We start from the raw sequence: 15,435 nt of genomic DNA, 5'->3' as shown, positions 1-15,435 counted from the left end.
TGTTGTGTCCTCGTCTTTTGCTGCGCTACAGTGTATTGGATCTAAAGAAAGCCCGCGAAATATAAAAAAAATACTACGTGAGAGCGCTCGTGCGCTACCATATTGAAACACCGTTGCTCGAAACGCCGTTGAGAGCGCTGCAAAATGGTAGCGCACGAGCGCTCTCACGTGGTATTTTTTTCATATTACGCGGGCTTTCTTTAAGATGCCGGGACAAAGGATACCGTAGGAGATACGATGCTACAATAAACTGGAATAGTCAATCAATCAATCAATCAATCAATCAATCAATCAATCAATCAATCAATCAATCAACCAATCAATCAATCAATCAATCAATCATTTATTCAGACATGAACTAGTATGCACAGTACATGCCCACGAGATGAGAAAAAGGAAGAAGCTGCTGGGATTCTTCCCGACAAGGCCTCACCCCGGGTCACACATCAAAGACAGAAGGGTGATCAGATTCATTAAAACTCAAAAAACTCAAAAACTCAAAGTAACCTGAATGTCGAAGTATTTGCAAGCAGATACATAAACTAAAATAGCATTATTAAAGTGGTGAAGATCTGTGAAGAACCGATGAAGATCTGCACGGCATCTATATTTGATCGCGCACATATCCTTGTGAAAATGTGCATGTCAAAGCGGCCTTCACGAAACATTATTTACTCGTTGTTACCGCACAGAAAAGCGTTATATCGCAAAACATAATCTTCGCAGTCACGAAGTTTCTTCAGGATTTCAGCTTGACGTTAAGCAGTGCCGCAGAAAGAAGTAAGAGAAGAGCTTCAAAGCGTGGCGGTTGCGATAACTTGGTGGATTTTAAGCGCGGTTCCTCGTTCCTATCAAAATGGTCTGCTTGTTTTCATCTCACCCCCTTGAGAACGAGGAACCGCCTTGGTGCTCCCCTGATAAGACGGCCCTTTGACAGTCACTGCTCAAAATTTGTTTATTTAAAGTTTCACTTCCTGCTAGATTTCCTTGCGGCTTGCACTCTCTTACGCAAGGAAACGCTCATAAAAACGCCTCGTAGACACCCACAAGTAGAGATCCTCAGAGCGTCTCATCTGGAGAGGTACGCAATTCCCGCCTTTTGGCTTTTCGGTCATGTGTTCGGACTAACCCTTTAATTGTGGAACACTTGGTTGTCGTTTATATATTTACATTTGCACTATTTTTTTTCCTATTCGATGCTTCGTTAAGGAGTCGAAGACTAGAACATGCTGCAATGGCGCTTGGTCGTAGGTGCAGTCTAGTGCATTTGTCAATTCTCAAACCACAGGCAATTTTCTAAGAACTACATGTTTTTCGCGCTTCGTTCTCTTGTGCTTTCTAATCTTCAATAAATGCGAATCTGGCTACTGGCATCAATTTAGGGTATGTTGAATAGGACGAAGATGAATGCGCTAGCATGCATTGTTTGTTAACGAATTGTCGCATCGTTCAATAAGAGAAAAACTATTTTCGTCAATCGTCTTATAGATCTTCATAAATAGACGCACGAGACGTGCACATAACTTTCTACTTGGGAGTTTTAAGGGAATGTGGAGCTAAAGGGCAAACTTTGAACCCAATACTGCGATTTCATCAAGCTTTTCGGGACTGTACTTTTAGTGCGTTTTAGTGCCACAATATGCACCAGTGGCAAGTTTTGATCTTTTCGAGCCATCTGATGAACCTAGCAAGGATGACACCTGTCACAAGTACAAGCGATAATTTCTCATGTTTGTGAAATGGGCTAGTGTATAAAGGTTCGTGGTATTGACCGGCGGAATTAACTGGCCAGTTTATGAAAACTGAATATACGGTACCTACTCGCATAACGAACGCATCTACAGCATAGGCTCCTAAAAGTATAATTTCTTCGCCTTGCGCTAAAAATGTACTGTACCACCGTCTCTTGGTGCCCAGTCTGATGATAACGGTAGTGAATGGTAGCAGTCGCGCTTTTTTAACGTTGAAGTGACTACTCAGTGTATAAGAGCCATATCTGTCGAATGGGAAGACTGCTAAACTTCACCCTACGGGATGAACAGCCAATAGGAGTGTTCCACCAGCAATCCTCGAACCAATAGAGACCACGTCTGATCATTTAAGGTTTCTTTGTTTAACCTGGCATATTAAACGTGGTCGCAACTTGTTGCGGTCCGGATTCGTGCTAAGTTTTGAGTTGTTCTTGAGTGAGCCCTTGTATTACTGCTTCTGTATAAAATTATGGATCGGTACGTGAGCTCTACGTGTGAGTTCGAAATTGAAGTTGTTGACTATCCTGTTGTGCCCGGGAATCATGCTGGAGAATTCGTTTTGTTTCATTTAAAGGCTGAGATGTGCCGAATGGAGTATTTATTCCTTCACCCTACTATCTGTCCTGTACCGGATGGACTGTTTTTTCTATCAGCCTACTATTTATCCGATTTTTTAGCGCTTAAAATGTTTTCTTAATCTATATTATCCCGCGTAATGAACACACCCTCCGAGCCTTCAGATATTTCTTGGAAAAAAAAAAATGCGTTCACTATGCGAGTAAATATGATATACTATATGCCATCCAAACGCCTATTCTTTCTATAGTTTTGTGACAGCGTCTAAACTTCAAAGCGTGTTTTCAATTTTAAAAACTTCTAAATGAACCAAGCCGATGTTTGTGTTATTCGTACGTTTTCTGCACAAGCAACAAGGTCAAGTAACGGGTCCGTAGTCTTGAGTTGGACTGGTATTTTCGTTTGCAGCAACGGCACGAACTTCAAAAATCAGACTGAAAATTACACTGAACAGGTTTAAGTTCACGAACTGATAGTTTTTAAGGTCAAAATTTGCTTGAAAGCAAGTTTATTCACGATTTAAAAGGCTCCAAGCTTTTACATACTCAGAATTACTCATTGTACATGCTTGATTATGCTGAGCATCTGTTTTTTTCTTTAATAGATTCATTATAAAATTCCAGTAGCAATCATCATCGTCAGCCTGACTACGACCACTGCAGGGCAAAGGCCTCTCCCATGTCTCTCCAATTATAACCCTGTCCTTCGCCAGCTGCGGCCACCGTAACCCCGCAAACTTCTTTATCTCATCCTCCCACCTAACTTTCTGCCGCCCATTCCTACGCTTGCATTCTCTTGGAATCCAATCCGTTACCCTTAGGACCAGTGGTTATCTTGCCTTCGCATTACATGCCCTGCCCAAGCCCACTTCTTCCTCTTGATTTCAACTAGGATGTCATTAACCCGCGTTTGTTCCCTCACCCACTCCGCCCGCTTCCGATCTGTTAACGTTACACCCACCATTTTTCTTTCCATAGATCGCTGCGTTGTCCTTAGCTTAAGCGGAACCCTCTTTGTTGGCCTCCACTTTTCTGCCCCATAGGTGAGCAAATATATATCGGGTACTTTAGCGAACACTTTCAGAAATTTTCAGGAATAGACTTGTTGGGGTAAAAATATGACTTTTGCGGCATAGTGTTACCAATGTTGGCGGACACCAGAAAACCGCTGAATTGTCTTTTATATTAAGCTGGCTTGCTAGTTTTTAATAATTATCTTTTTAATTAGTAGAGTTCGACGCCTAGTTGTAATTAGAGATTCGCAGCTGGTCATTAGTAATAGCCATACCAGTTTTTAGAATTTCCAAAACGCAATTGCCCTCTCCGCTGTGGCTCGACAAAATTTGGCTGAATTGTGCGAAAATACATGCGCTTTTGAAAGCTTGTAGGAAAAGCAACCCCTCCAGTGCACGTAACTAGTCGAAAAACCCAAATTTTGTCGAACCACAGCGCCAAGGGTAATCGCGTTTTTGAAATTCTAAAAACTGATATGGCTATTACTAACGACCGGCTACAGGTCTCTAATTGCAACCAGGCGCCTAAATCTAATAGTTAAAAAGTTAATTATTAGAATTTAGTTAACCAACTTACTAATTAAAACGACTCCTCGGTTTCCTGGTATCTGCCAGGCCTGGCAATGCCATGCCGCAAAAGCCATAATTTTAGCCTAAAAAGCCTATTTTTGAAAGTGTTTGTTGAAACACTCCGTATATGTGTTTCGCACGCTGCGCCCTATATGGTTCATGTCCCCGCAGGGCGTCATACAGGTAAGGCTGGGATTTTCGCAAAGTGCTACATGTATCTTAGTAAACACGATGACAAAATCTAATCCAGAGACGCGGAAGGAAAAGCAGCTTCCATACCACATCTGTTCAAAAGCCATCTGCTAGATTTCCTGATCCGAATGGATTACCCCTTCCTCTCTGATCGGCACCGTTCCAATACTAGTGGCATGCAACTGGCCTTACAAATGCTTTACGTAATTGATTTGGAACGACTTCAGCATTAGAAATACTCTTGTCGCTTCCGTGTGGTTCAAGCCAATACCTTAACGACGATGATTTTGCGTCAAACTGAACTCACCACCTTGATTCTTGTCCGCTGATAAAGAACGGAATACTGGGACATGGCTGCATCAGTCGTAAGTCTTGAAAAGTTGCAATGCTCAGCTCCGCTTCATGAGGGCTTAGAGCTTCCGCGTCAGGTTTATCTTTTGCTTCAGGAATGCACATAATTGACGCCCACAGTGCTTTTTTGTCTCACTCGCTTCCACTGGCAATCCCTCTGCCCTCCTCCAAGCGCAGAGTAGCCAAATTGAGCATTCTAGTCAACCTCCCTGCCTTTCCTCTTTTCCTACCTTAACCTTGTTTCATCGATTTTTGAAACTCCGTTTCCCCCGCATCAAGCATTTGCCTTTTAACTATCGTCAATTTTATTGCTCTCTGTAACTTGTTTTCCACAACATGTTTATAGTGCTTGCGATGGGTGCTCTGTATATCAAAAATTATTCCCGTTTCTTTTTTTTTAAGAGACCTCGACTTGTGATCTAATTTAAACCCACAATTTGAAAACTGGCTTCGGTCCATGACGCTTTCCTTCTCATGATTTCAGTTCAGTTGTCCGCCGGTTTCTGACCCAAGGGAAGATGAATGTGCAAGTCCTCATCGCTTTCCTGATAGCCGCGAGTGCGTGCCGTAAGTAATTTAACACAATAGAGACATTTCGAAACATAAAAAACCTACTCACGCGGATCCGCGGAGAAGCGAGAAGAATTTTTAAAACAGAACCGATCTCAAAGCATCCCACTTGGACAAGAAGAGTAGTTTAACATCTTAATGACACACACTTATTAGGGCATGCTACCCTAGGCTCTTGCGTAAGGTTCGAAAAATTAGCCTCGTGAATTCAAGAAAAATAAAAACCTGTGCCTAACAGCGGAAGCAAAGAATCTGATCTCGCCGGCACGACATAGAACACATAGCTCCTATTGCAGAAGTTATGAAATATAGCGAAGAAAGTGCTTGTACAGGCAACTCTCACATGAAAACAAAGTAGAACAAGCATTGAACTCTTCCACCTCTTAGGAAATGCACATCCAGAAACCAGGTTTGGTTTATGGAGTCTAATGTCCCAGAAACTCAGGCGCAAGTTTCGAATAATTTTGACCACTTGGGGCTCTTTAATGTCTACTAATAACCCACAGTACACTGACCTCTAGCGTTTCTCCTCCATCGAAATGTGGCCGATGTGGCTGGGATCGAACCTGCGTCTTCCGGGTCAGCAGCTGAGCAGCATAAACATTGAGCCGCCACGGCGCCACTCACTAACTTCATCCATGACTTCCCGCCAAGCGTTCACTTTCTAAGAAGCTTTGCGCACGACGTTGACTGAACTCCATCCTCTGCAGTGAGGAGAGGACGTCTGAGTAAAGAACGCCTATTTGCGCCTGGTGCTCGTTGCCAATAAATTATATTTTTTGTTGCGAAATTCGTAACTGTTCGTTTTACCTATTAAAGGCCAGCAGTAATTCTTGGCGCTATGCGAGAGAAAATGCTTGCACGTAATTTTTGCGCGCCATGGCGGCACTGACGAGGAAACGCAAAAAAATTAAATGAACTAAATTTTCATTGCTGACTATAGTACTTCTAGAAAAAGTCAGCCATGCCAGGATAAGCCTTTGCACAGCCACCTGGCGTCATATTGTTCCAGCTACTTTAGTTTACTCAGGCGGTTAATGTGTCTAAGCAAGATCTTTTCATACTTTTCGATAATCTGACCTGAAATGTACGCGGTTAAACATACAATAACACCTTTCTTTCCTTACCACAAAGATGGACTTGACCTGGTGCACGGAAATCAAGGGTAAGTACCATGCTGCATTTACTCTTGTGGGCATTGGGTACGCCCAGAATTTTCTCTGTATTTTGAAGTGTTTTCATACGTCTTCTCAGCAACTAATGCATAGTGCTCATCCACATCTCATTTTAATTCTCCATTTGTTTTCTTTGAACTAAAATAAAGTTTCTACGTTGTAGCAAATATTTAACGTTTTAATAATTTTCTCGGAACAAAATCTTATGTTTGATTTTGTCTAGCAGAGCAGCACTACAAATAGTGAGGAAGACGAAGGCGAGACCAAACACTCTGGCGCTAAATGATTTCTTCAGTGCGAAACTCAAGCTTGATGGGATCGTGCTCTAAAATAGAACCTGGCCGATGGGCATTGCGACTTTTAATACAATAGAAATTTAACTTCATCATCATGTTCAGCATTATTACGTCCACTGCAGGGCAAAAGCCTGTCCCATGTCTCTCCAATTAACCCCGTCTCTTGCCAGCTGCGGCCACCCTACTCCCGCAAACTTCGTAAGCCTATCCGCCCATCGAACTTTCTCCCGCTCCCTGCTACACTTGCCTTCTCTTAGAAACACTCCGCTACCCTTAAGGACAATCGGTAATTCCTTCGCATCACCTCTAGCTGGTGCGAAGTTCAGCGTCCACCTTTATAATCATAAATAGGACAAAGAGCTAAAAGCCTTTTCTGTGGATACATTGCCTTTGTAGCTGTCGCCCCTTGACCTTCATCGCTGTCAGTACACTGTTTCACTTGGCACAACGATGAATCAACTTTCGCAGTCATCTATGTTTGTCTCGTTTGGATTTTAATGTCATTTATCTTACAAAATATGGCGTAAATGTGCGCCATTGTATTGCAGTAGCTTTGCATTGCTGTGGAGGTAGAGGTAGAAGTACTCTGCCTCCCATACCATTTTAGCACTTTTCTAAACGAAAATGAAATGTAAGAAAAAGTAAATGCCAGGTGAAATACAAGCGTTATGTCCACTTCAGTTTCTAAAAAAATGAACTAAATGATCTCTTTAGCAGCTACAAGTTACGTAGTCGATATCAGCGCCACTGTTACTTTTATTATTTCGTTTATCACTTTGCCTGCATAAACCATGTTGTAATAGTTCAGTGCAGTTCAGTTCAGTGCATTTATTTCAGTCATGTACAATGGCTGAGGAGAAAGGAAAAAAAGCCGCGCACGCGGCTTGACAAAGCTCCCATCTCCCGTAGCGGCTTGGCACGGCGATGACAGACAGCAGTAAAACAATAACAAGAGAATGCATGAAATAACAAATATGTACAATATCTTCATAGCAGATCACTAGAATAGTCTCGGTACTGTTACACACACGCAAATGATAGTTTAATCACAGCACATGGACACTTTGTTTACTTTACAGTTCGATATGATTCATTATTTTGTAAGAACATATTTCTGACAGCGTTATATGAAACGGAAAGAATGGATTGATTAGTGAAAGCGTTACTATTAAGGAAAGATGGCAACACATACCTGAGAGTTTGAAAACCGTAATTTGTGCGTGGACAAGGTACATGCCAATATTCGTAGTGTCTTGTGTTGTGAACAGCGGTATTTTCCCGTAGATTCGCAAGGTCAGCAAAAAATGTGGTGTCACTATGTACCTGAGATTTGTACTGCTGAATTACACGGTACTGATGAATAACCTTTGCATCCATAATGCGACTTAATAGCAACTTAATGCTTTGCATTGAAATATTTTCGACAACGGTCTACCTGCGCCAAACGTAACAAAGTGTTGCACATCATGACGTTCCAAATGCCTTGAGCAATAACTCGGACCGAGCTGCCATCACTGAGCGGAGGAGCACATTTTGGGGAGGCATTTTTGGGTGCGCACTCGGCAACGACGTCGTTAAAAAATTCGTATTTTTGTATGGCCAATTGTGGCAATTTTTGAGGAGCTCTAGCTGTGCTAGTTGCGAGAAAACAGGGCTTATGGTACTGAGAACTGAATATAAAAGCTTCTTGTGCACAAAAGTCTCCTTCATTACCTGACTATTCCACATACTCCAAACATCAAGGTCTTTGAAAACAACTTGCGACAGGGATTGCTCTCGGTAGCCATTACTTAAAAATTCGCGACTGAAAGAGGTTTACGCACGTTTTCTTGCGCAGATTAACGAATACCTTTTCCGCCTACGTCTGTCGAGGACGATCTAGCCCTGCCCTGAACATGTTGTTGGGCGGTGCTCAGTATTGCTGACGTACTTAGACAAACACTCGCGCACCTGGTCTCCCACAGGCACTAACTATCCAGTTATCCAAAAATAAAACAAAACTGTCAAAATAATCACGCAGGGTTGAAGAAATCGCGCACCTCACACGAGGGAAGACGTACAGAGAGTGGAATGAGTGAGCGTTCTATGAAACATGTCAATCAAATCATCATGACGAAAACTATATCTGCGAAGCACATTGAGAGAAGCTCAGTTTCAACTTTTGCCCATTTGTTGAAGCGAGATCCTGCCTTTGTTAGCTATTAATGTTGTTGAGGAACTTTCTTGCAAGACTTTCTTGCAACTTGCATAGTGGAAGTGTAACTTTCATCAATCGGACAGTAGGGTTCTAAATCATGGACACCACTTAAAATGACTGTTCCAATAGGTTTATTAGCCGTACAGGGCAAGCAAAACAGAAACGGTCAGTTTCTTGGTGTTCTGTTAATGTCTAATGAAGAAATCATCCTCAAGATTACTCATTGACTCATAAGCTTCCACACTTTTTGGGTATAGCCAGAACACGTAAAGTTTTAAATAAAGCGTCGAGCAAGCATGCCTCATTTCTTTCTATCTTCCATTAGAAGATCCACGCATTCGAAGGTATGCATTCTCGATAATTGATTTCAAAATTTACGCATAAGGACTCATATATGGCTGGTACGCTGCTAGGATCAATTCTGAAATACTCTAGGCATTTCGGATACAAGCTCCTGCAAGAAGATAATGACGAGCCTTTTACTGAACATTGAAGAGTGTTTAGTATGGTCAGAAGTGGCACTGCATCTGATTTTTTTCACGGGAACTTAATGCAAACGTAGAAATCTAGGTGTGACTGTATACAGCAGCGGTCGTATGTTTTTTTTTGTATCATACAGAGGTTTCAAATTGCAATTATTAACGATAACTTTACTGAGGTGACTTAAAACCAGCGTGCATCTATGACCGTGAATGTTGCTTATATCCTTGAAAAAAGACTTTATCAGAGGAAGGCTTACTGCACTCTTTAATTTGACGACCGGAGCTGACAACGGTGCAGGTTGTGAAGACATGCAGTTTTTCGTTCGATATGCCCGAACGTACTCTTTGCATTTCTACGATTTAAAATACTGCGCAAGGAAGTCTTCCAGGATCCCACACCGCTTGTCTTTCACATTATCGTGGCGAAATCATTATATGTTCAATTAGCAGAAAAGCCGTCCACCGTTGTTAACCGTCTAAGGCACGAAGTTCCTCACTGGCGTCACCATGCTGTTGCATGACGACAGCAGTAGACTATACGATAGTGACGTCTACAGAAAAGAAGAAAATATCAATTTTCTTTTGAAGGCGCGGGCAATTCAACAAAGGACCTTCAGATTCCAAAGCGAGCACGAAATCCATAGGCCACGAAACTACGTTACTTCTTTGCGAATAAAGATTAATCTAGTGCGTGCTCTTTCTCACGACTGTATGCTGATGAGTAGGTGTGTTGTTAGAAAGGAACGAATCTTTAATGAACCTCGCAACAGAGCCCACGTTCAGACAACGCTTTCGCATTCTCACATGTCAGCAGTCTTAATTGTTTCTGCTCAATGTTTTCCCCTGCGTTATAGCAGGCGGTGCACAGGAGATGCCACTACAAGGGCTCTGAATAAGTTATACCACACTTCACTATTCAGGAATGGGTACCTTTGCATAAGCTTCCGTCTAAAAGGGTATATGTTATAGCGGAACATGCACACAATGTTGGCCATGTAAGCTGACATCGCCAGGACGTTCTCAGAGTGCGAAATATCTCAGTATTAACTATTCAAGCCGATTCGAAACTTTTCTAAATCTCCGCGGTGCCACGCATTGAAGTAACTGCTGTGCTAATTAGAGTGCCGCGTCTGCTCTTCTTGAGCTCTCCCATTTCGAAACGTTTTCGCAGGAGACCCGAGGACGACGGAGTGCTCGGCAGGTACAAGAGAGGTAAGCACGTTTCTTCCCTTGAAAACATTTCTTTGAGAAGCTGCTGTGTTTCCCCCGAACGATGTAATGCACTTGAAATTTCGTTATTAATAGCAATTGAGTCCAAGCACGTGTTGCAGAGTTTTACGTGCCAAGGTCCCCAAGCGGCAGTCAAAATATATTGAAGTGGAAGGGCGGGGATTTATATATACATGCGAATTTTCATTGGGCTGACAGAAATCTCAGCCTATGGGCATTTTCGCAATTCGTACTGCAGTACTATACTGCACTGTGGTTGTAATGTGGCCACTGGCGCCGGCTGTCACAACTTGTTACAAATAACCATAGGAGGAATAAGCTGCCTCGACTTAAAAAGCGTGGATGAGAATGCGGATTTCGAAACAGCACAAAGGTCTTTGGGAAGTACTCATTCGGAGTCAGATGTTAGCTCAATGCGCTTTTTTTTGCCGCGTTTAAAAGGCCTCATAATTTAAGTGGGCAGGTGTACGGCAATGACAGAAAGATTTGTTAGAACATGTGCGTCTACAAAACAACACCACACATTACTACGAACCACGTACTTGTAGATAAGACTGCTATATTTCACAATATTGTCACGTCTTCTAGGCAGTTGTTAAAGTTTCATCAGGGCTCTCAAAGCTCCTATACCTGCTGTTGGCCACGTATTACAGACGCCACTGGCAATTCCTTAAGTTCCGTTTATAGAAGACGGTGGACGCACCAAACGGCGTATTAATCTCCACCGTATCGGAGGACCAAAGACGTGAGCGCGAGGCGAGTTCGTATGGCATCTGCCTCACACCCTGACTGGCCCAAAGGCGAGACCGCTTGGTGAGGTGGACAGATGCATCGGTCTCCGTCTGCTCTGGGCGCGGCCGCACGCCGCGCTTTCCCTGGGCTTTTGCACACCCTTTCCCTGCGATTGTGGCATGTTTACATTGGTCGCGCTGGTAGTCACCAATGGTAATCGCAGTGCTGCGAGGAGAACAGAACATATTTTGCATGTTTCCATTGCCACATACTTCTCTTTGCTTTCAGTAGTAAAGAGATATTTCTCCTCAAGGGACACTACATGTCAATGTTATAACATTCCATAAATAGCAGGCATAAAGCTGTTTTCATTCACCAGAAGTGTTAAGTTTTTTTGAAATGGGGCAGCTGAAATTTCCGTTATATCATTTCGTGGAGGCTGGGTTCACGCTACACAACAACTGTCAATCAGTGCACAGTGAGTGCAGTTAATTAAATGCATGCACGATCTCCCTTAAAATCATAGAAAAGTGCAAGAATTCTGTAATTCAGCATGTGAAATGAAACTACTATCGGGCAAGGCCTTCACTGTACGTGCTATTATGTGCGAGGAGAATAGAATTCAATTAAAATAAAGTTTCATCATCTATTCCCAGGATGCGCCGACTCTTCCGCGCACCAAAAAGAATGACTTTTGCGTCAACAGTAGCGACTTAATCGTAGTTCATGATCCACCACTAAGATTAGCAGCGGCGTGCGAGAAAATACCCACCACTGTGGCTCAGTGGTTAGAGCCCTCCGCTATTGAGCCGGAGTTCCCGGGCTCGAACCCGGCCGGGGCGGCCGCGTTTGGATGGAGGCGAAACGCCAAATCGCCATGTGCTGTGCGATGTCAGCGTACTTTAAGATCCCCAGGTGGTCGAAATTATTCCGGAGACCTCCACTAAGGCGCCTGTCTTTATTTCCTCTTTCATTCCCATGTTCCTTCCTTCACGGCGCGGTAAAGTTGCCCACCGAGAAGTGAGACAGTTACCGCGTCTTTCATTTCTTGATAACCAATAAATCAATCAATCCATCAATAAATCAGTCTGAGAACGCGGACGCAGGAACAGGTGCTCGTTCCAGCCGTGTGGGCCTCATAGCACTCTCTTCCACTTATCAGACCACCAACAAAAAACCAAGAACTACCGTAGCGATCACATAACCGATATCACTGCCAAATGAAGGAACCCAGAGACAGCGCCAAAGCAATGCGGCCGAGGGAGCTCACAAAACACGAAGAGGCCGCACGGATATTGGAACGGCCGCGTAGGTCGAATATTGCAAAGATATAGAAAGAAAGGCCATTCTAGCTTCCGCTACCTTTCCGATCTCTATCTGTACACAAGTGTGAGGAGGTTCCTCGAATTAGCGGGATGGAAGTGTCTCACGCTTTCCTCCACCCGGCTATATCCGTAAAATTAAAATCGATGCGAGGAAACGATGCTGGAGGCAATGACGCATGTGACCTGTTTAAAACGTCACTTTTTTGTTTTATTGTGCTTTCCACATTACATAACTGCTGTAACAGAGCAGGCAAAAGGAGCAACGAAAGTAGCCTGACTAGGCTCCTGGCGCGTATAAATTTTGAGAGCCCACGAGGCGCATTATGAGCAGGTAACTGGTGCAAAAAACCTTTTTGGCAACTATGGCTGATAGAAACGCGAGACATTCCCATGCAGAATTCAGCAGACGTATTGAAGACGAAGAGTTGATTAAAAGCGCAAGGTGTACAACGGATTCGCATAGAACCCCGCTGTCCTGGGTTTCAACGCTATGATTATATTCTTTAGTTCTAATTTCCTACTTTCATTGACAGTAAAATATCGGTCAAAATTGAAGAGTCAGTCCGACAAGGATCAGTTACGGCAGGCAGGATATCATGGTTGTTCATTACACTTGCGGCACAAAATATCGAAAAATTTGAAATATGCCTCATTACTGTATGTGCACGCAGTAACACAGCGCTGGTACCCTCAGCGACTTCTTGGCTGCTTACAAGGTCTCATGCTCTGTCAGCAGCGAAGCAGTATGTACTAGTACATTATGCTTTAACAAAGTCGGTGACCGCATGGCTTCACTCAGATGTTCGTTGAGAGTAATGCCGGTGCTACTCATCTTCCTACTTTGAGATATGTATATATAATTTAGACTTTGAAAGACGCAAAGCATGCAGCAGGTTAGGATAACCTAAGTCAAATCGCACAGCTGGCGACCAAGCTCTTTCTGATTTCGTTTCATGTCCGCAGAGCAGCCATCACTCTGTCATGCTGATTGTCTACCTGCGTAGCAACAGCATTATTGGTTTCTTGGTTTTTTAGGCTTTAACGTCCCAAAGCGAATCAGGCTATCAGGGAGGCCGCAGTGGAGGGCTCCGGAAATTTCGACCACCTGGAGTACTTATAAATATTCTAGAACACTGCAGTCTGCTGCATTTGAGAAATGCGAAAACATCTGCGTTAGAACTTCAGCAACTTTCTTTTTCGCAAGTGATCGTTGTCACGTGACGCTTATCGCGTGACCCTTGGATTACGTCGGTAATTTTTTGCCACCTATTGTTGTCACGTGAAACTTATCACGTGACTCTTGGAAAGGTCAGTAGCTTTTTTTGCTGGACATCGTTGTCTAACATCAGAACACATCCGCAACACACTTTACCTTCGTACACACCCCAACGCGTTCACTTAGTGCCCCTATAACACATTTGAACCAACGACACTTCAAGGCGTATGCGTTGCGTGCCCGCCTGGCACATAGCAAGTTAAAACGGACAACGTTGGTTAGGACAGAAAACGGCGACGTCGCGAAACACAGGAACGGGCGCCAAAGAACTGCGCTCTAAAATTAGCTGTGGTTAAACTACTGCTGCACCTGGTTAAGGAGCTAAACCTATGCCCATAACATTGAAGGGCAATGCTACGGCGTACCGGACAACTACGCGGCTTGACGTCTGTAACGTTGAGTGCGTTCCGGACACTGGATAGGCAGCGTGCCCACCCTACCACCCTGGCAAGTGGCAGTTAATGGCTTATTGCGAGAGTTTGGTCACGCAATGAACGCTGTCGCCTATTCCTCCGGTGCCGCGAGGTTGCCACAATTTTGTCATCGTTAATACATGCACCCCACATCTCTAACCAACCCACGTGCCTCAAAGCGCGATTCAGGTGTTCACTGGCCCAGGGAGCCAGTTATGTGCCTTTCCTCTGCTTTCGAAGCTCCCGCTCTTCGTGCGTTTCGTAGTTTAAAGCGCGACTAAGGTGTCCACTGTACCAGAAGGCAGTTATGCACATATCCTTTCCTTCACCTCAAGGTCAAATGAAGGTGAAATTTCCAGACACGGTGACTTCGGCTTCACCTTGCATAGTGAAGGGTGCCAGGAGTAACCTGTATGGAGAAGCAGAAAAAGTTCATAGCAACAATCAGTGCTCCTGTCTTCTCAAGCCCACTGAACGCCTACTTCAAATGGGAATACATTCGCGTGTGGCCGAACTCAGTGGAAGGGGAGCTGGAGGCTGTTAGCGCTAAACCGAGGCTTGCGCAATTACGTGAAGGCATGCTTGATTAATACACTGCATTGTGGTCCGTTTTCAGCGTCTTTTTTCTGCGAAGCTGCCTTGTGTTTTTCATTTTCAGACCAACAAGGTCATCCAATGAACGGTGGACAACAAGGTAACCCCACTAACGATAAAGACCGCACCTTGCCGGACAATGTAGGCAGCGAACTTCAGCGAAATATCATGGGGCAAACCTTGGACCGGATGTCTAACAACCCCAAGATACATCCCTTTTGGCGCACCGTTGGCAGCTTTGTGGCCCGCAGGGTACTGAGCCCATGGGGACACATCTTGGGATGGTTGCTCCACGCCGATCCTGCGTATTGACGTTCAACAACGCAGAAGTGGCCTTGACGCAAGAATATTAACTTTTCGTTTTTCGTAATAAAGGAAACTAAATAGTACCGTAGTTTCGTAGCACCTACACAGATTGATCAACAGCAATTAGAGAAATATATATAGAATAAAGTAGTGACCATTTCACACAGGTCTACACATGCAGATTTCGAAGATGAGGTCTATATCAGCGACAATTTGATGATGTTAACCTTCGCCAAATGACAGCTTTCACCGAATGAAGCCACAACGCGCCACTACTTTAGTGAATCTGCACCGACAGAGAATACAACGGAAGTGTTTTGGGAAGCACGACACCGCTCGAAGAGAATCTTCAAAGCAACGACAACGCTACCGACAACGCTACGGTAG

The 15,435-nt window shown here is 43.8% G+C and overlaps 1 protein-coding gene across 10 annotated transcripts in view; it reads left to right on the top strand.

The window, feature by feature from the left end:
• Positions 1–15,131, top strand: part of LOC149334583 (uncharacterized) — a 122,616-nt gene extending 107,485 nt beyond the window's left edge. For 9 of the 10 annotated variants that reach the window (XM_089555199.1, XM_089555196.1, XM_089555200.1 and 6 more), the window contains 3 exons: positions 6,157–6,187; positions 10,344–10,384; positions 14,807–15,131. In XM_089555199.1, the coding sequence (XP_089411325.1) occupies positions 6,157–6,187; positions 10,344–10,384; positions 14,807–15,054 (320 nt within the window). In that variant the 3' untranslated portion in view covers positions 15,055–15,131. The remainder of the gene's footprint in view (positions 1–6,156; positions 6,188–10,343; positions 10,385–14,806) is intronic. The other variant, XR_016284758.1, reaches the window with a different exon arrangement.
• The last annotated feature ends 304 nt before the right edge of the window (positions 15,132–15,435 follow it).

This window comes from Amblyomma mixtum, chromosome 8, assembly GCF_055824585.1.
Source record: "Amblyomma mixtum isolate Tamu chromosome 8, ASM5582458v1, whole genome shotgun sequence".
Classification (NCBI taxonomy): Eukaryota; Metazoa; Arthropoda; class Arachnida; order Ixodida; family Ixodidae; genus Amblyomma; species Amblyomma mixtum.
The sequence above is the reverse complement of the archived record's forward strand: the minus strand, read 5'-3'. Positions and strand labels throughout refer to the sequence as shown.